Source organism: Fistularia commersonii, chromosome 8, assembly GCF_037954325.1.
Source record: "Fistularia commersonii isolate RoL2024-O1a breed Wild chromosome 8, RoL_Fcom_v1.0, whole genome shotgun sequence".
Taxonomy (NCBI): domain Eukaryota; kingdom Metazoa; phylum Chordata; class Actinopteri; order Syngnathiformes; family Fistulariidae; genus Fistularia; species Fistularia commersonii.
The window spans coordinates 4,484,575-4,505,186 of record NC_141291.1 but is presented as its reverse complement, the minus strand read 5'-3'; the positions used below and the strand labels follow the sequence as shown (position 1 = coordinate 4,505,186).

General features: G+C 42.5%; 2 protein-coding genes and 1 long non-coding RNA gene across 3 annotated transcripts in view; 2 read left to right on the top strand and 1 right to left on the bottom strand.

Moving 5' to 3' along the window:
- Positions 1-4,193: 4,193 nt before the first annotated feature.
- Positions 4,194-11,757, top strand: LOC147231651 (calpain-1 catalytic subunit). Its single transcript, XM_086150302.1, has 20 exons — positions 4,194-4,468; positions 4,618-4,687; positions 4,775-4,893; positions 5,031-5,164; positions 5,244-5,418; positions 5,901-5,975; positions 6,064-6,149; positions 6,257-6,331; positions 6,462-6,622; positions 7,098-7,291; positions 7,477-7,685; positions 7,813-7,852; positions 7,954-8,022; positions 8,106-8,163; positions 8,240-8,301; positions 9,699-9,767; positions 9,856-9,934; positions 10,422-10,535; positions 11,245-11,297; positions 11,377-11,757. Exons 1-20 carry the CDS (start codon positions 4,232-4,234, stop codon positions 11,401-11,403), a joined length of 2,106 nt encoding a protein of 701 aa, XP_086006428.1. The 5' UTR covers positions 4,194-4,231; the 3' UTR covers positions 11,404-11,757.
- A 3,365-nt stretch (positions 11,758-15,122) lies between these two features.
- On the top strand, positions 15,123-17,013 carry LOC147231650 (uncharacterized). Its single transcript, XR_015106447.1, has 3 exons — positions 15,123-15,683; positions 15,853-15,912; positions 16,286-17,013. It is a non-coding gene; the product is annotated as an uncharacterized LOC147231650 (long non-coding RNA).
- Positions 17,014-17,632: 619 nt separating this feature from the next.
- The window catches only part of LOC147231647 (uncharacterized), a 44,920-nt gene continuing 41,940 nt past the window's right edge, over positions 17,633-20,612 (bottom strand). The window contains exons 75-76 of the mRNA XM_086151615.1: positions 18,232-18,433; positions 17,633-18,078 (exon numbers count right to left, since the gene is read on the bottom strand). Of these exons, the coding sequence (XP_086007741.1) occupies positions 17,975-18,078; positions 18,232-18,433 (306 nt within the window). The 3' untranslated portion in view covers positions 17,633-17,974. The remainder of the gene's footprint in view (positions 18,079-18,231; positions 18,434-20,612) is intronic.

The window sequence follows — 20,612 nt, the reverse complement described above, 5'->3', positions numbered from 1 at the left end:
ACTGGACTTACCAGTTGGTCCATTTATTGACTCAAAAAAAATAGGATTAATTATAATTGCCATCATTAGAGATACGTTTCCAGTAAACGCCTCAAAGCTCACACGATGCACTGTTTGAATGCATTTGACCCTTATTTGTTGATCACGAGCACGATAAACTCAAGACTGTAAATGTGACGCGCACTTAATGGATTCAACGGAAATGAGCTTCGTGTCCATCTTGACATCAGTTTAATTTGCACGACACCCAATAAAAACGTAGTTTCCTGTTGATATTTTCCATTCGGAGCAGGTCTGGAACGCACTCGACCCAACATTGCCCCGGAAACCTTGCTCATTCTCAAGAGAGAGTGATGGGGGTGAAAGGACAGAGCGCTAGAAAGAGGGGGTGCAACACAAAGGTAGGAAGGACAAGCACAAAAGAAAAGAAAACTAGCATCTAAGCTGCTAGCCTTGCTAGCATATCATGTCAACCGACTCTAGCTTTTCTCGACATCGTCCCAAAATTCAAAGTCCCTTCTCTCGGCCCCAAACTCTCGTCTTTTCTTTTCTCTCTCTGCTTACAAACGTGCCTGACTCGACTCGCAGTCGCCAAATTTCCACTGGTTATCAGCCCTATTGGTCGACTTCGTTAATTATCATCCAATCAGGTCATATTTTGTTCGATTTACATGTTTGGCTTTCGCACTAGTTGTGTATCGGGTGACGTTCCCGACACAACCCTTTGGCTCGGGGTCGGCTCAAGGAGATTAGTGGCTCTTGCCCTCCTGAGGCTGCATTTTGAGGGTTTCTAATGGTTATCCGTTAAAAAGGTTTCAATTTCCTACGCAAAACTCCGTCCCCTGAAGTGGATTCTGCCTGGTGAGGTCACTGCCTGCCGGCATTGTTCCCCCTGAAGGTCTCACTGCAGAAGCTTCTGGAAGCTGTGAGCCTCTTGCATCAGTCCTATTTTTCAATACAGAAAAGCATGCGTGACGGAAATGACAGAAAGCGATGTGTGTGTGCGTGTGTGTGTGTGCGTAAAACCAACCAACTAGACCAGGCGTCGGCAACCCGCCTGTAGCTCCCTGTGGCTTTTGCAAATAATTAACGAACATTTAATCAAAATGTATCGTATTTTAGTCTGTTTGTTTTTAAAATGTAATTTTACATTTGCAGATTATGGCGATCTTGTGATATCTGAATAAAACGTGTAAAAATCATTTTATGCATGCACCAGTAAAAGGATGACAGCACGCAGAGAGAGAACAACATTTTGTGTTTTGCAGCCGGTGGATAATTCAAATTCGGCTGTTTTTCATAAATACAAGAAGAACTCAAATAGACATAAAGTATTTGGCTTAAAACTAACCTTCAACCCAACGGCTTTTTTCAGAGTTCAAAATGTTTTGTTTGCATGCAGATATGTTATTTCATTTTCTCTGCAGTGGTTCATTGATTTAAAACAAAGTGCAACACGTCTTTTGTTTATGCATAGCATGAAGGCAAAAAAAAAACATGATATATGCGGTGTTAATTCATTTTAAATTTCAAAAGGGTCAGGGTTTAATGTGGTTGCCGACCCTCGAACGAGGCCTACTTGATCAGCTACTTGCGAGAAAAAAAGGAAACTTTCCCTCCACATGTCTTCACACTCAAACATACCGTTTTTTGTTTTTTTTTTGTAGTACAATAAAAATGACCCGTTGCAGGTTGCAGTAATCTACAGGAAGCAACAGTTTCTACATTCTGTATTTTTCCAGGTGTGCTCAAACACCTCCCGACTTCTCTCTGGTATGAGCAGTACACGTGTCATGCCCTAACTCTGTTTATTATATCCTGCTTATTTTTGTTTATATTTGTCATTTCTATTGTAACTGTTCATGTTCTTATCCCTGTAGTTGTTGCTTTTGGTTTTCTATTTTCACTCTTAATGTCTTTTTTTTTCTTTTTTTCCCCATTCTGTTGTCCATTCTTATCCTTGATGAGTTGTTGTTGTTGTTCTCGCTGCCGTCTATTTATTGTGGATGTCTTTTGCTATCTTCCAAGTGTCTTCTTATTGTCTATTTAGATTCATATTTATGGACTCTGTAACTGTTACGCTACTGTGAAAAAAAATGTTACCTATTGGGACCAATAAAGCTTTTCTTATCTTTATAATATGGTGCAAACTGCATTTGAAATGCATTTGAAAGAAACACTTTTTTTTACTTGAACGCATCCTAGCCAATAGGAAGTTTAAAACACTATAAAATCAGGTGCTTTTCATCACCAGGATTCCACTTTTGTCACTGTACACTGGAGCCTCTGGGTGCAGATACCAGACCGCCTTCCCGTTCCTCGTAAAATACAACAATCTTGTGTAAAAATATGTGAGCAAACAGCGCAGCTCATGTGCCGATGGCAGAATGTCTCTGCAAAACATGCGAATGGTTGAACGTCTCCACATGCGTCCCTACACGTCGCCAGGCGAAGGGCATTGGATCCAGCACGTCTCTTTAAGAAAGTCGGTGAATGACAAAGAACAGTCGGGATATTTATTTGAGGTTTTACTGAGTACAGATTATCCTGCAGGAGAGTACAAAGAACATACGGCGGGGCTGAGTTTCTATGCAAAGAGAGGAAGTACCGCCTTGAAGAACAACATGCCATCAGTTAGGACACATGCTGGTGGGATTACTTGTTTTTATTCGTATGAGATGGAGAAGGAGAAATAGAGGAGAGAAGCTAATTGCATGCTATTGTTTTGACTTATTGGTCTTTTCTTTCCCCACTCAGAGCGAAGACATTTTCTATAGTTAGTGGTTTATGCCCACGGCCGTCAGAGTGTATAACAGCAGTCTGTGCTGCTGCCACAATTCCACAATCTCAAACCTTTCACTTCCTCATCCACTCACGCCGTGTCCTAACTCTGCTGTCTCTCCTTGTTTGTCCCAGCCCGCACACATCCTAGCTATTTTATTTATTTTATTCATTGCTATTTATTCTTGTCACTCTATTTATATTGTCGCTTAATTCTAGTTGTGTTTTTTTCACCCTCACTTTTCCTTGATGTTTCCCATGATGATGATGTTGTCTGTTGTCTACTTATCTGCTGTCTATTTATTTGTGGATTTTTTATTTTTTATTTTATCTTATCTATCCCCTGTCTTCTGCCTTTCTATTTATATCTATACTCATATTTATATTCATATTTATTTCCTTTTTTTGACATGACATTTTTTGACGACTGTTATGCTGCTGCGACAAAGGAATTTCCTCAATGGGGATCAATAAAGTTTATCTTATCTTATCTGACCCTGTAGCATCATTTCACACAGAAGCATAATTTCACATTTTTTCCCCATCACATCGGTATAGACAATGAACGAATGAATGAATAAATGCCAATTTGTTGTTTTGTGCTGCCCCGTTTTTAAAATAAGGACAAGAAATACCCGAAGTACAACAGAATCTGTTGGGACGACTGTAAATGACATACCTGTTTGAGAGGCGCCTGTCGCAGATTTTAAAAGATGTGCTTTAGCTAATGATAGGTGATTGCACAAAAAAAAAAAAAGTTAAAACCCCGCCAGAGGGACTTTTTGCAATAAATGTAAGGTCAACATGTAATTGCTGCTCAGCGCTTGTTGACACTGGCAGAGGATAATCTCACATAGCCTCGGGCGTCTGAAGGTAGGAATAAAGCGATAGCTTCCGCGCTCTCACGCTTACTGGTTCAACCAGACTTTGTGCTCTTCATCTCTCTGGCCCGTTGAGGTAAGACCCGAGATTTATTTACACTCAAGCGTAGCGGTTAGCAGGGTTGGCGGGCTGCGCGGAGCTTCTTTCCCCGAAACGCTCCGTGGAAATATCTGACAAACTTAAAAAATGTCCGTTTTGGATGACTCCCAACTTAAATGAACAGATGAACGTCCATGTCTTTTCGAATTTGCAAAAGGAATTCTGTGATTTCCCAGTTCATGCTAATTTCTCCGCATTAATGTAGCGTACATCGGCGCAGTTGCACCTGCAACCTCCTCCGTGGCTTCTGCAGAACTTAAAAACAGGCTGTATTCTCTTGGCCAAATTGCAGCCGCAGGTACTTCAAACTCAACTAGCGGTCAATGTACTGCCAGCCTACTTGTTTTTTTCTCAAGCTTTCTTAAGCTGGCAGGAGATAACACTTAAGTGCCTCCCGTCTTTCCATAGACTTTGTCCCGCCGTGTCAGCCTGGCTCTTTTGTTTGCACAGCGCTCCCGACGCCGCAACGATGCCCACCCCAGGCGTGTGCAGCAAGATCGCCGACGGACGCCGCAAGAACAATGGCTACGGGACCGTCAACAACCCCGAGAGGCTGTTTGACCAGGATTTCAACAACCTGAAAATGTACTGCAAAATTCACCAGCAGAGGTTCGTGGACAAGATGTTCCCTCCGGACAACGCCTCCATCGGCATGAACCTCCTGAAACCTGAAGAACTGCAAAGAGTGGTGTGGCTGCGACCGCATGTGAGCGTTTCACACCCCTTTTCCCTTTGAGCTCATCGGTTCTTCCCTGAAGACCCTCGAACCTTTTGCAGATTTAATCACTTTTAGCGATCAACTATGTAAAACTAGCTTACACCCTAACCTTTATTACGTGTAATCTTATTTTTCAGAAAATGGTTTCCATGCCGTGCTTTACAGTCGACGGTATTTCGAGATTTGACTTCGGTCAAGGGATATTGGGTACGAGGAGCCAAAGCTTTACACCTACAACCTGAACCTCCTTCTTCCCCTCCACACACACAACTCACATGCCTCATTTCCTCTCAGGGAACTGTTGGTTTCTGGCGTCAATCGGCGCTCTCACGTTCAAGGACGACATCCTGAGGCAGGTGGTTCCCATGGACCAGGACTTCAACGGGGATTACTGCGGGATGTTCCGCTTCAGGGTGGGTGTCAAAATCAGCGTTTTTTTTTTTTCCAAAATAACACAAAGAACCGCGTGCAACAGCCAGCCAGCGGGATGTTCGATTTCCTCGCCGTGCCGTAAAGCGGTCCATGTTATTGAATTTTCTCCGCCTTTCAGTTCTGGAGGTTCGGCCAATGGGTGGAGGTCGTCATTGACGACAAGCTGCCGACGATCAACAAGAAGCTGATCTTCGTTCACTCCAGGGAATCGACCGAATTCTGGCCCGCCTTGCTGGAAAAAGCCTACGCCAAGTGTGTAAACCCCCCCAGGAATGCTGTCTCAAAACTTATGTTTTACATCCTCAGTTGTTTTTTGGATGGTTCATTTCAGAGTGTGCGGCTCCTACTCTGACATGGCGTCCGGTATGCCGTCGGAGGCCCTGATGGACTTTACCGGCGGCGTGCACATCTGTCTCACGCCGTCGGAGAACCCCCCGGAGCTGTGGGAGATGATGCGTCGAGCCGGCAGATCCACGGCACTGATGAGCTGCGGCACCAAGCGGGGGGTAAAGCATGCAGACGCCATTGAATCATGCGTTTGTCGCCCGATGGTTGTGTTCTGGGAGGAAATCCATCAGATAACCCATCCAGAAGCAACACACCTGGCTGAAAAGTTGCATTAACATATATATATTTGACTGCTCTCTAACACACACACACACACACACACACACACACACACACTGACTCATCCACAAACTGTACTCCGACCTCTGCGTCTGCACTTTCTTTTTATACCGCTGTCACTTTAAAACACTTTAAATCTCTGCACCTTTGCATGTTTTTTTCTCCGACAATAACCTTGTTGCCTTTGTCATAACATGCTCTGCGACCAAACATAAGACATTATTGACAATAAAGTCCACCTTGTAAAAAAAAAAAAATAAAAAAGTCATAGTTAAATGCGCAAATTGACATTATTGCTAATTTCTTTTTAAATGCAATGAATAATAATCACCAGTGTACATGCTGCTGATTATTTTTACAGCAGACTGCTGAGAACATCGTGCTAGCGAACGGCATGGTGCTCGGTCACGCCTACGCCGTCACGGGTATTAAAACGGTGAGCTATCGTGTTTGTTTGTTTTTTTTTGTGGATGGTTAAGTTTAAGATTGGGGCCTGAAGCTATAATTGACGGCTCTCCTTTTAGGTGGAGAGCTACGGGAGGCTGGTGAAACTCGTGCGTTTGTGGAATCCGTGGGGAAGGCAGGAATGGAACGGAGACTGGTGCGATAAGTAAGAACAAACCTTTATGCAACTAAGATGCTCTGCCGTCCCCCAACCACCAGGCTGAGGTTTATGATGATGATAAAATGATAAAAATTCTTCTCTTCCCCTCCGAGGTCCAAACTTTGGGACACCGTGAGCATCGAGGATCGAAATCTGTGCCTGTCGGTCCGTGACGACGGGGAGTTTTGGTAAGCGCGGCCTCACCCGGCTCCTCTTCACCTTCCACATGGAAGATGTCGGGGTCCGAAAATGCAGTCCACCTCCAATCCGGAAAAAAAAAGCCAACATCGCCAATAGAAGGAATCTTGCTTCCAACAGGATGACGCTGGAGGATTTCTGTGAGTTCTACGATGATCTGGACATCTGCTGCACTTGCCCTGAATTCCTGGATGAAAACGTCTCCTGCCATTGGAAGAGGTCCAGCTATGAGGGCAGATGGGTGGCGGGAACCACCGCGGGCGGATGCATGGAAAGCATGGGTACGACCGCGGACCTTTATCCTGATCCGACTAAACCTCGACACACTGTCTTACCAGGCATTTAACCCAGGAACTTGTTATCTTGCATGAACAAGTGGGAATTGAGCTGGAAAATATTTGTATTAACATTAAATTTGGTTCATCTGTGGCACGAGAGGCATCATCACGCTCAGCCGGTCGGCAGGTCATCAGAGATTTCAGTTTCAGAAATGCGATCCTCCTGGTTTAGTTGTCTGCAGTGTCAACAAAGTGAGAATTTCTCCAGGTGAATGAGTGAGAACCGTTGGATGTTTCTACATGTGGCGCTGGGAGTGGCAGCCGTCTTGTCCGGGTTAAATCCCTCCTCCTGGCCCGCGCTTAAAGCTGCGTGCAGGATTAGTGTTGAAGATCAGGAACGAATGAGCGGTGTCCAAATTCAAACATAAACACACTTACGGGTGAACGCAGGTTAACGCTTTGGCTCGTTTCCTCACAGAAACCTTCTGGACCAACCCTCAGTACCGAGTCTGGATAGAACCGTTAAACCACGCATGCGGCAACGACATGACCGATAAAAACATCCTGGTGTCTCTCATACAGAAGCCCGACAAGCGACACAGAGCCATGGTGCAAAAGCACCACATCGGATTCACCATATTCGAGGTAAACAGCGACACTTGTGAAAATATGGTATGATTATATCACAATGTGATGGTTTCACTTATTGTCTCGTATCCCCAACATGAACTCATTCTCCGCCCCGTTCCCGGAAGATAACCGATGAAGTAAGTCACGTTTTGGGTCGGATCCATCGCATGGATGTTTCTGTCCACTGTGTTCGGGGGAGTGGCATTTAATTACGACCTCTGTTTCAGTACAAGAAGCACAGAGGGAAGTTCCAGACCTCTTTCTTCAAGAGAAACAGGGCGGTCGCCCACACCAAAGTCTTTATGGACTCACGGGAGGTGATGGAGTTACTGACGCTGAAGCCCGGGGAGTACCTGATCGTACCCTCCACCTTTAAACCTAATCAGACCAGCTCCTTCCTCCTCACCATCCTCTCCAAGTCCGAGACCAATGTCCAGTAAGCCGCTCGCGAAGAGGCTAACCAGCCCATGAGGATGGGGAAAGTCCTTTTCCGATCAATCCGCTATCTTCATATCTTAAAAAAGGGTAGAAACGTGCTCAATAACTAATTTTCTTCCTTTCAGCGAGAGCTCCATTACCCATTTCCCCGAGCATGTGGAAGAGGTACAGTTGATTCATACACCACATTATATCTTTCTGTTAAATGACTGTATTATGAAAATTAGAGAGCACATGCTGTCCTAAATGTTTCTCACCCCTTGTAGCCGATACCAGTCAACAACAGAGAAAAGAGGGAGGATAAGAGAAAGCTGTTCCGTCAATACTCTGACAAGGTAATACTCGTATTTTGGGGGGGGAGGGGACCTGGTGACCGGCAGCGGTGTGTAATGCAAAGACCTTTCCCGACTTAATGCAGTATGAAGAAGTGGACGCCGAGCAGCTCCAGGTCCTTCTCAATGAAAACATCTTGAAAGGTTTGAACTTTTTAAACACTCAAAAAAGATCTTAAAAAATATAATGTAATTATCTTGAGTCCATTTTTCTATGCAGGAGACATGAGAAGTGGGGGCTTCACTCTTGATGCGTGCCGCAGCTTGGTTTCTCTCATGGATGTATCCTCTTCAGTTATTTTGTGGGCCCTGAGGTAGCATTACAGTTTTCACCTGCCCAGATTTCACACCTGACAGATAAAATGGGTGAATTTTATGAAATGTAAAAACACAATTTCCACGTCCAATCGTCAAAACAGCAAAAAGCAAAATGGTTTAACAAAGCAAGACAACTTTTTTTGTCTTTATTTTAATCCAACTTCTGAGGCCATGGGCATTTGATGACTGCCCCCTTTCCACTAAAAATAAAATCACAACTTGTAATGAAAACACTTTAATTCAGGCCTGATTTCAATACACACATGATAAGTCAGTTCAGCAAATGCAACAGCATTATGAAGCAAAATGAACTGAATTTGAGATTTTAGCAACTCTGCTCCATCAGAAATATCCTAGTAACCATGGAATAAGAAAAAGACAGATATTAAATCTGCAGACTGGCTGGCTGATACACTGATACACAAATACACTGCTCTGCACCTGTGCTTGCACACTTCCGGTGGGCGTTTCCGAAAGACGCCGACCCCCCAGGGCTCTGAATTTTAATTGGCTAGACGCCCCAGGGCTCTGGACTTTAATTGGCCAGACTCCTAAGGGCTATGCACTTTAATTGGCAAGACATTCCACTAATCAGACACTGAACAGGTGACCAGCCACAGCCAATCAGCTTGGAGCCGGGCGTACCAACGACACGGTAAAATGAAAACAAAACTGTTAGCATAACTTTTAGAAATACGGCGAAGACTTCGAACGCTCCAATTTTGTTTTTTTTTTTTTCATTTTACTTTAGGGTTAAAATAGACCAAAGGGAAGATTAATGGACGTGGTGAGAGAGGATATCAAGGTAGTTGGTGTGAGAGAGGAGGATACGGAGAGGAGGGTTAGATGGAGAAAGTTGACTCGCTGTGGCGACCCCTGAAGGGAAAAGCCGCAAGAAGAAGAAGAAGAAGACTTTAGGGTTAAAATCGAAAACATTCACTACGGCCTTAGACAGCTTTTGTTTTTTAAACAATTTGCCGTAAATGTCCGCCTCACCGCCCACCTCGGAAGCTATTTGCCGGGCGTCGTTTGAAACCTACCCTTCCACTCGTGACTGCTTGAATTCGGGCGACGGAGTCTCAGGAAAGGAATGTTTTCCTAAATAGAAACCGAATAAATGTTATTGTTGTGTTAAATAACCTTGTATAGAAGCCAAGAGGTGAGCAGGTCGGGACAGTCAATGTAAAGTATTCGTTGGAGAAGTAAATTAGCCGTAGCTTCTGCAGCTTAGATCTGTCATTGCTGTCAAACCTCATTCCCCAAAACCGCCCCAGTCTTTTATGGTGACAATGAAGCCTTTTGTAAAATAGATGTGAACCAACACGCATGGATCTTGCAAACCTCAACGATCTGGCCTGCAGACATCCATCACTGGCAAACTGAATGCTGCAGAATTTGTTAACCTGTGGGATGAGGTTGTAACCTACAAGGTAAATAAAAAAAGTGTTTGATGTGTCAATCCAATCTATCCACAACCCCGTTTTTCTCTCATGCCATTGACTGTTGTTTCTTCACCAGGAGGTTTTCTTCCGCACCGATGTGGATAGGACAGGAACCCTCTCTCTTGGCGAACTGAGGAATGCGATCATCGCCTCAGGTAGAACCATCTTCTGAATCTGTCCAGGTCCACATCGCCCACAGGCTGCACAACTTCCAAGTCTGCTTTTGATTTGCATGTAGCAGGTTTCCACCAGGTTTTGGGAGGTGTCTGAACTTGTAGTCTTCATACGGTACCTCAAGAATCTTAATGACATGTGTCCAATACTGCCTTGGATGAACCTGCAGTACTCTGAGAGCTTGTACACGCTTTCATGTATTTCAATTTCAGAAGGAGACGTGAACTAGTTGTGAACGTGGGAAAAAAAAAAGTGTAGAGCCTCATTGTGATTCCAGGTGATATCCTCTGAGAAATTTATGAAAATGCCCGAAGACACAAGTCGCTAAATGTTTACTTAGATTATTCTTGATCCACACTAGATACAGGTTCAGGCTGGGGATTTTCTTGTCATTTCTGAAAAGAGTTTCCCCTCAGCGCTCTCACGCTACCATCAATTACCACCCTTGTCCTCTGTGGTGTGGCTCAGGAAATAACACTGACGACGAAATGCTGAATTTGCTGGCCCTGCGCTACGGCTCTGCAGGACACGTGACCCTGGAGAACTTCATCTGCCTGATCCTTCGCTTCAACCGCATGAACAGTGGGTGAACCGTCTGAAACAAGCAGCAAGTTGAACAGTATTACAGTGTTAAAGTACCTTTTTTATAGTGACATTCTATAGGAGTACCAGTTCGAAAACCGCTCACTCATGATTACTATGTTTACTTACTTATGTTTGTCAGTTAAACCTAAACGTGAAGTTAGACGTTTCAGTGCTCCAAGGCCCCATTTACATGGCGGCATTTTTGCTGCGAAATTGATACATCTCTGTTAGGTTCTGGTCGTCCATCTGCATGAAAAACAGCATTTGTGGGGCCTGAAGATGTCTCTGTCTCCGTGTAAATAAGTGCAACACTTAAAGTTGTGGCCGATTGCCATGCGTGGGTGGACAGACCACAACAACAATGGTGGACTCCAGAGTATGCAAGTGTTTTCACTGGCATGACTCCCAGCCCACATTCTCCTGGGATTTACCCTCCTTGTAGGTTATGGTCACTCCGACCGATAACTCCACCGCATCGTCCACACAAACACTTGACTGCTTGCTGATGTTTACGCTGGCTGTAGTACCCACATTTTTGCAAATAAGAAAGGAAGTGCCTCAGAGATTTTCAAACTGTTGCATGTGGAAGTGTTTGAAAACGCTGACCGATGTCTTAACAGGATGTTATCGTGTAAACGGGGCCTTAGATTGTAGATAGAGAGAGAGGACAATGCTGAATACTAATTTACAAATTGAATTTTTTTAGATGTCTTCAGACAACTGTCCCATGGGGATGTTTTGAGTCTTTGTAAGGCAGAGGTAAGAGCCCCCTCCCGCAGTGATCTTATCTTTGTCTGCTGATGCACATGAATAAAAATGTCCTTCCTTTCTTTTGCAGTGGCTGTACATCACGATGTACACCTGAAGTGGAGGACCAAGTACCAGATCTGTGTAAAATTTACCGCATCCGCCACAATTGTACTTCTAACTTCCTTTGAATATGAATGTGCGGTCATAGAGTGGAGGTGGTAGCTTGTTGGGAATGAAAAGAAAAACATGGTGTTTTTTTTGTTCGGTTGTATTGGCCTCTGTACGTGCAGCTGCTCTCCGTAGTCGGTCTCTCTTTTAATGTTTTTTCCCCCGTGGACCTTTGTTTTCATTGTGTGTTCCTTTGAAGCAATCATTGATTTGGAAAATAGCTTGCCGCTAATAATTTTTGATCTGTCGGGTGGGAGAAGGGCTATATAAAAAAATAAAGCCAACAATAAAAATGGAACAATGCTATTGTATTCCATCAGAATAATGTGTAAGATATATACCTCAACAAGTTTTGTTAAACATTCCCTTTCCTCTTGCCGCTCAAACAACATGGCCTTGTTTTACCAGTCGTACAAACAATCTACTTCCTTTCAAATTAAAAGGGTGCGTCTGTGTGCGGCACATGTGTGATGTGAACAAAATTCCAGAGTTTGGTTTTATCGTCTAGTATTTTATCTTTTGAGTTGGTAAAATCTGAAGCCCCAGGGAATCCGGGCTAGGTTTTGGTTGTCAGTCTGAACAGACATCTTGTCATCCCAACAAATTGCAGACGCGATCAACCAGTTGGCGTGCAGTCATCCTGCCTTCTCTTAAATCATCTTTGAGATATGAGATATGAGTCAGCAGGTTTTCTTTCATTTACAATTTTATTAATCAGAAAGTGCAACAGTAGAAACTGGATTCAAAGTGTCCCTCGTGTGTCGCTTCATCCCCCAAAGGGCCGGCTGCTGCCCAGTTTGAAACACTAAATGTGGCCCTGAAAGTTTTGCCAGAAAGTTTTCCTCTCAGCGAAAAAGAAAATTCAGGCAACCCTTGAGGCGACTTTGATTTTGCTATTCAGTGTGACCAGTTTTTAACACTGACATTGCGTCTTTAAATGAAAGAAATGTTAGCTGCGAGCTAAAGATGCATTATTCATTCATTATCTGAACTGCTTATCCTGCAGTCAGGACCACAACCTCATCTAGTTTTATGGAATTAAGACAAAACTAAAGTTTCTTTCTGGCCGATTGTGGCCTAGATAGGTGGAAAGATAGGATTGATAGATAGAAATATTTCTTGCGAGGAAACAGATGGCAGGAAAAGCCATCCTTTGGTAGGTAATTTGCCTGCCGGTGTTACTGAACGGCTTTTCAGCTTCTCTAGAGGTTGATTTTGAAAACTAGAAGCCTGATGGGAGCCGGGTTCTTGGAAATTTGGAGGATATCCATCACAGTTTGTTTTTGACACAGCCTCACTTCCTGTGTATTCTCCACTATGAATTTCCAACTAAAGGTGTACACGACCAACACAAAGAAATCATAATTCGTGACTCTGACATCCTCCTTCCTGTCTTGGACCTTGACTGCGGTCTCAACACCCACCTCCACTTCCTTAAGTCACGGTGTGCCGGCCAGTCGCAGAGCAGCAGGGATCCGGGAGAGGCTGCAACTGAAAATGTGTTTTTTCACCTGGGTCTTGCTGAGTAGGGACTTTTGACTACACATCATGTGATACCTTTATAATTTTCACAATGGCTGGAGGCCACCTGTCTTTCTTGATCTCTTTTAATTTCTTTTCCCCTCAGGACCCGCCACAGTGAATCAACCTTCTCCATCAAACCCTATTGTCTGTATCCTCGTCTCTCTCCAACTACCTTCATATCCTCTCTCACTACGTCCATAAATCATCTCTTTGGTCTTCCTCGAGACCTCCTGTCTGGCAGCTCCAATTCCGGCATCAGTCTAGCAATACAGTTGGGTACAAAAGTATGTAGTCGGGCACCAATTGTGCAAGTTCTCCCACTTAAAAAGATGATAGGGGCCTGTAATTTTCATCTTCGGTACACTTCAACTATAAGAGACTGAATGGGGAAAAAAAATCCAGAGAATCACATTGTCTGATTTCCCAAAAATTTATTTGTGAATTATGGTGGAAAACAAGTATTTTCTGTTGAGGGAGCAGTTCTCTCCTGTCTAATCTCAGCTGTCAGCCTGCCCATCACCACAGCAAACAAGAAGAGGCTAAGAGCTGATCCCTGATGAAGTCCCACCTCCACCTTGAACTTCTTTGTTACCCCTACAGTACTCCTCACCACTGTCTCACAGCTAGCATACATGTCCTGCACCAGTCTAACATACTTCTCTGCTACTCCAGACTTCTTCGCACATTACCAAAGTTCCTCGCTAGGCACCCTGTCCAATGCTTTTTCCAGGTCTACAAAAACACAGTGCAGCTCCCTCCGGCCTTCTCTTTGCTTCTCTGTTTGCATTCGCAAAGCAAACACTGCATCTGTAGTACTCTTTCTAGGCATGAAGCCATACTGCTGTTCACAAATGCTGACCCCTGCTCTCAGTCCAGTTTCCTCTACTCTTTCCCATAACTTCATTGTATGGCTCATCAACTTTGTCCCTCTATAGTTGCCGCAATTCTGCACATCCCCCTTATTCTTAAAAATAGGCACTATCACACTTTGTTTCCATTCTTGAGGCATCTTCTCACTCTCTAAGATCCTGTTGAATAATCTTGTCAGAAACTCTTCCGCTGCCTCCCCTAGACACTTCCACACCTCCACAGGTATATCATCGGGACCAACTGCCTTCCCACTCTTCATCCTCTTCAATGCCTTCCTCACTTCACTTTTTTGAATCTCTTCAAAGTACTCTTTCCATCCTCCCATCACTCTTCCAGCATCTATCAATACATTTCCCTCTCTATCCTTAATCATCTGGACCTGTTGTACATCCTTTCCATCTTTATCTCTCTGTTTCGCCACCTGTATAGATCATTCTCACCCTCCTTACTGTCCAACCGAGCATACAAGTCATTGTATGCCCTTTGTTTTGCCTTTGCTACCTCTTTCTTTACCTTACGTTGTATCTCCCTGAACTCCTGTCTGTTCTCTTCAGTCCTCTCAGTATCCTGCTTCTTCTTCGCTAACCGCTTTCTCTGTATACACTCCTGCACTTCCTCATTCCACCACCAAGTCTCCTTATCTACTTTCCTTCCAGACAATACACCTAGTACTCTCCTATCTGTCTCCCTGATAACACTAGCTGTTGTCAAATTATCCGGAAGCACTCCCTGATCACCCAGAGCCTTTCTCATCTCCTCCCTGAAAACCATACAACACTCCTCCCTGTTCAGCTTCCACCACTTTGTCCTCTGCTCTGTCTTTGTCTGTCTTCATCTTCCTTGTCACCAGAGTCATCCTACAAACCACCATCCTATGCTGTCTGGGTACACTCCCTGCAACTACTTTGCAACACTGATCTCTTTCAGGTTACCTCGTCTATACAAGATGTAGTCTACCTGCGTGCTCCTGCAGCCGCTCTTATCAGTTACCCTATATTCCTGTTTTTTTTCTGGAAAAAGGTGTTCACTACAGCCATTTCCACCCTTTTTGCAAAATCTACCACCATCTGTCCCTCTGCATTCCTTTCCTGGATACCAAATCTACCCATCACTTCTTCAAGCCTTCACTAACATGTCCATTGAAGTCTGCACCAATTACCACTCTCTCATTTCTGGGGATATTCTGCATCACTTCATCTAACTCATTCCAGAACTTCTTCTCTTCAAATTCACATCCCACCTGTGGGGCATAGCCACTAACAACATTGAGCATCACACCTTCAATTTCCAGTTTCATACTCCTAAGTCTATCTGACATTCTTTTCACCTCCAGAACGTTCCTAACAAACTCCTCCTTCAAGATAACTCCTACTCCATTTCTCTTCTTGTCAGTACCATAATAGTACAACTTAAAACCTGCTCCTAAGCTTCTAGCCTTACTACCTTTCCACCTGGTCTCCTGGACACACAGTATATCCACCTTCCTTCTCTGCATCATGTCGATCAATCTTTCTACCTTTTCCTGTCAGAGTCCCGATATTCAAAGTCCCTATTCTCAGTCCCAGACTCTTTCCTTTCCTCTTCTCTCTGCTTCTGAACACGCACTCCGCCCCTCCTTCTTTGACAATATATGTATTTTATGCATATAAATACAGTATATCATTAATAACTATGTGCTTACCTTTTATTTAGATCAAATGAAACAAACCTATTTATTCATGATTAATATAATAAGATTGAATAAATGGCATTATGAAATATATACATGAAGAACCAACACACTGCACATGGTGAACATGGAGGACCAACACACGGAGAATATGGAGAGTCCAGGTAGGCTGGATTAAGTGTTCACCTCAGTGTTAGTGTGCACTATTATTATTTAGTTAACCTCATGTCACCATGAAAGTCTTCTCGATTCCTCTGTTTGTTTCCTACATGTGGTAAATTGACAATGAAGCCGACTTTGACTTTGCCTGTTCTTATCCATCTTCAATTCCAGGCTTCCAATTAGCCTCTACTGACATCAAGTGGTGGATTTTCCTCACCCGACAGGAGACAGGTAAAAAAATCGAAATGTTTTTTTTTTTTTTTTTTTTTTTAGCTTGGATTATTTCAGCTGATGCTCTTCTTTGTCTTTTGGCCGCTTCCTTCGGGAGTCACAGCCAATCATCTGCCTCGATCCGACCCTATTCTCTCTAGCTCTCACACCAACTAACATCTTTGACCTCTTTCACTCCATCCATTAATGTCCTTTCTGGTGTTCCTCCTGCCTGGCTCTTCCAATCTCAGCATCCTTCTATCCAGATCTTCACCATATCCAACATGTGCTGATATTCTACCACCCTTGATACTTTTCTCAATCCTTTCCAATCTGCTTTTGTACATTTCTTCACCTCTTCTCCACTCTCTCCAATGTCCCCTCTCACCCTCAGGACCGTTTGCCCTCCATACCTAAAATCCTGCACCTTCTTTATCTCCACTCCCTGTGGCCTCATCGATCCACTTGGGTCCCCCATCCACTTCATCCTTCCTCTGACCAAAGCATACCGACACCTCCCTGGATGTTCCTTCACCTGTTCCCGGTTCTCACTACAGATCACAATGTCATCTGCAACACATCATGTTCTATAGCGCAGGTGTCAAACTCTGGCCCGTGGGCCAAATTTGGCCCGCAGTGTAATTATATTTGGCCCGGAAAGCCACACCAAATGACTGTTAGAGCTGGCCCACCGGTGTTATAGCCTACAGCGCATGTACCACTAATGCTACAAATGCCAGAATGCTCTACTGGTGTTTTGTCGCGGAAATCACGACAGGTCCCATAAACGCCCACTCCTCTGTTGACAGTAGCCATAGCGACCTTATGCTGGTACTGGCAAAATGGAAGGCAGAAAACAAGAGCTTTCTGAACAGGTCGTGGGCAGAATATCTGTTCACGTATGTAAAAACAGATCTGTTTGTCTTGGATGTGGAGCCAAGGTGGCTATAAATGAAGAAGTACAACATTGGATTACACATGAAATGAAACAACAAGACAAGTGCAAGGACCTGGACATGAATCAATGGTGTCAGAAAGAGATTGAAAGAGGTTTGGTTTCATGGTTATGTATTGCATAGTATTAAGCTTTGCTTGGTCCATATTCAGTTTTTAATAGGAATTTGTTTGGGTCCATATGAAAAGGTTCATTGTTATATCTGGAGGAAGATTTTTTTCAATAAATATGGATGTTGGCCCATGACTTTGTCCCAGTCTTGAATTTTGTATTTGAGTTGGACACCCCTGGTCTATAGAGATTCCTGTCTGATCTCGTCTGTCAGCTGTCAATCACCATTGCAAACAAGAAGAGGCTCAGAGCTGACCCTTGATGCACTTCACCTCCACCTTGACTTCCTCTGTCATGCCTACAGCACAAGTCATACTGTCTCACAGCCGGCATACATGTCTTGCACCACTCTGGCATGCTTCTTTGCCACTCCAGACACCCTCATAGAATACCATAGTTTCTCTCTTGGCACCTTGTTTTATGCTTTTTTCCAGATCCACTGAGGTCCAATGCAGCTCCTCATGACCTTCTACTAGTTTTTTGCTGCATGTTATTCATTGATTTTTGTTTGAAGAGATCTTTGATTTGATCAGTAAACATCTGAAGCACAACAGTTTCACCACAGGGTGGCGGTCTTCCAACAGCAGCTTTGTGAGACTACAATCCCCAGGTGTGCAAGGAAAAACCCTGCATAAAGAATAAAACCTTTTTCTTCAATAATGCCATACACAATAATATGTTTAAAAGGATTTATCTTTATTCATTTTGTTGTGGATACATGGATAAACCTAAGCAGTAATCACAAAGTTCATCATTAATAACAACACTGTATATATTTGATTAGCTTATTTGAAAGAGGTATTTAGCTTCTATCATTCATCTGATGCCAACAAGGCAGTTGCTGTCAGAAGCTTTTGATTTCACAAGATTAATTAACACCAGAAACCGGTTCAATGCATTAAATAAGTGTGAAGTAACCCAAGATATAAAGAAATAGAGATGAGACATTCACAATAAAGTACATTTCTTTTTGCAGTAAATATTAACTATTACAAACACACACAAATTTAGATATCTTTATCCTAGCAGGTGTCGCAGAAGCAGCAAAGTCGTCAGTAGTGCTGCCGGGAACAAAGATGTCTGGTGTTTCGCAAGCGCTGCTCCTCCACTTGTAGTTTGAGCTAAAAAAGAATAATACAATTAAAATCTAGAGTCCCGTGTTTTAGTATCAGATGAAGATGAGGTGTTTACTTCACATCTATTGTCCCTTTCAGAAAGCACTGCGATAACACGCATAGGATCATGAAATCAGAGATGCTTAAAGATTCTATCACCTGGCGTCGTCACATCTGGTTTGCTGCTGGGCGGTAAAGTAGTCTCGGACGGTCGGGTGGTAACCAGGCCAATGCCCAGCGTGTCCAGCTCTTCCTGCAGCTGCCTGTTCACCCAGGTGCTGACCACCGTGTCGTTCTCGAACAGCTTCAGATCGCGAAGGTGGTTGCCCAGGAGGCCTTGCACGTCGCTAACCGACAAGGCCTGGAAGGAAAACGAATGATTTCTTACGGATACCTGCTTTTTACTGGTGCTCCTCTACCTCCCTGAAGAGTATTCATTCATTCATTCATTCATTCATTCATTCATTCATGCAGCTTATTCTGCAGTCATGGTGATGGGAAGGGAGGAGCCATTCTTTCACTAATTCACGTTATACAGACGTGTCATACAGAAACAACCACTAACTCATTCATTCATGCATAGACAGACAACATTCACTCTTTTATTACATACGACCATTCACTCATTCACAATTCGTTTTGAAGCATACAAGCGGTTACTCCCTTGTTCACATGTCACAGAGAAACATCCAACCACCAACTCTCTCTCACATGCAAAATAAGGATACAAGGATTCACTCTGTCATGTATACATGACAAAGACACAAACAAAGATTCACTCTCTCATTCTAGTCAAATCAGAAACTTTTTTTCACCAACGTGTCATATAGAGACGTGCAAGAATTCGCTCCCTCTTCCACAAATCATTCACTGTCTCGTCAATGTTACATACTAATATGACCATTCGCTCTCAACCATGTAGCATTGAGACGTAAAACCATTGTTTCACTAATTCACCTTATTAAGACGGACAACATTCACTCTCTCATTGACAATTCGTTCACATATCAAGTAGAGACACACATTTATCCCTGCATGTAGCAGACCTGGACATTTTACGGCCTGTGGGCAACATCTGGCCCGACTTGATTTTCTATCCGGCCCCCTGAACTATTGTCTTTTAATATTTTAATAAATATTTTCAATCAATATTGAATGTAGAAACTCCTTATTTTTTCCCTTTTGTTTGATTTTGTATACAGGACTGTCTCAGAAAATTAGAATATTGTGATAAATCTCAAAATCTTTGTACTTAAGACCTTAAGACGCTTAATAGCATTGACTTGTGACTTAGACAATTTTATAGTTTTAATTGTATTTCTTATCCTCACCCCTTTTTTTATACTGTTTATACAATTTCCTAGTATTATTTATTATTGTTATGTTTTACTTGAAACTCTGGCACAACAATTTCCCTCGAGATAAATAAAATTGTTCTTATTCTTATTCTTATTGTTATTCTTATTCTTGTTCTTGTGGTTGTTCTTATTCTTATTCTTATTCTTATTCTTATTCTTATTCTTGTTTTTGTGGTTGTTATTGTTATTGTTATTGTTCTTATTCTTGTTTTTATTCTTATTCTTATTCTTATTCTTATTCTTGTTTTTGTTTTTGTGGTTGTTCTTGTTCTTGTTCTTATTCTTGTTCTTATTTTTATTCTTATTCTTCAAGTTCTTTATCTTCTGTAATGCAATTTAAAAAAAACAAAATTTACTTTTTCATGATGTTCCAATATTTTGAGACAGAATTTTTGAGTTTTCTTAAGATGTAAGCAATATTAAAATAATAAAAGGCTTGCAATATTTCAGTTGATTTGTAATGAATCCAGAATGTATGACATTTTTGTTTTTGTAATTGCATTACAGAAGATAAAGAACTTCATCACAATATTCTAATTTTCTGAGACAGTCCTGTAGATGATTACAAACAAAATAATGTCAATGCACTTATATGATCATTAATGATGATTTTAAAGTTGTAATAAAATGCCAAAAAAATGTAAATATTCAAATTGAAATTTACATTTTGTTCAATTTACATGATACCTAGTTGGCCCGCGCATAAAAATTAAATTAGAAATGTGGCCCGCCAGCCAAAATAATTGGCATATAGAGACATACAACCGTGCACTCATTCAGAATTCATTTAGAAACATACAAGCAGTCAGATATACAACCATTCACTCTCTCATATATATACTGCTCAAAAAAATAAAGGGAACACTTGAACAACACAATGTAACTCCAAGTCAATCACACTTGTGTGAAATCATAGTGTCCGCACAGGAAGCAACACAGATTCATTTTGACTTGTTTTAAGGACATTACATCAAAGTTGGATCAGCCTGGAGTTTGTTTTTACACTTTAATTTTGAGTGTGATTCCTAATCCAGACCTCCATGGGTTGATACAATTGATTTCCATTGATCATTTCCGTGTGATTTTGTTGTCGGCACATTCAACTGTGTAAAGAGCAAAGTATTTCATAAGAATATTTCATTCATTTAGATCTTGGATGTGTTTTTTAAGTGTTCCCTTTAT

Coding starts and splice junctions, on each gene's coding strand:
- LOC147231651 (XM_086150302.1), top strand. CDS start 4,232: ATGCCCACCCCAGGCGTGTGCAGCAAGATCGCCGACGGACGCCGCAAG. Junction 4,688..4,774: donor CTTCGGTCAAGGGATATTGG/GTACGAGGAGCC, acceptor ATTTCCTCTCAG/GGAACTGTTGGTTTCTGGCG. Junction 7,292..7,476: donor GCGACACTTGTGAAAATATG/GTATGATTATAT, acceptor CCTCTGTTTCAG/TACAAGAAGCACAGAGGGAA.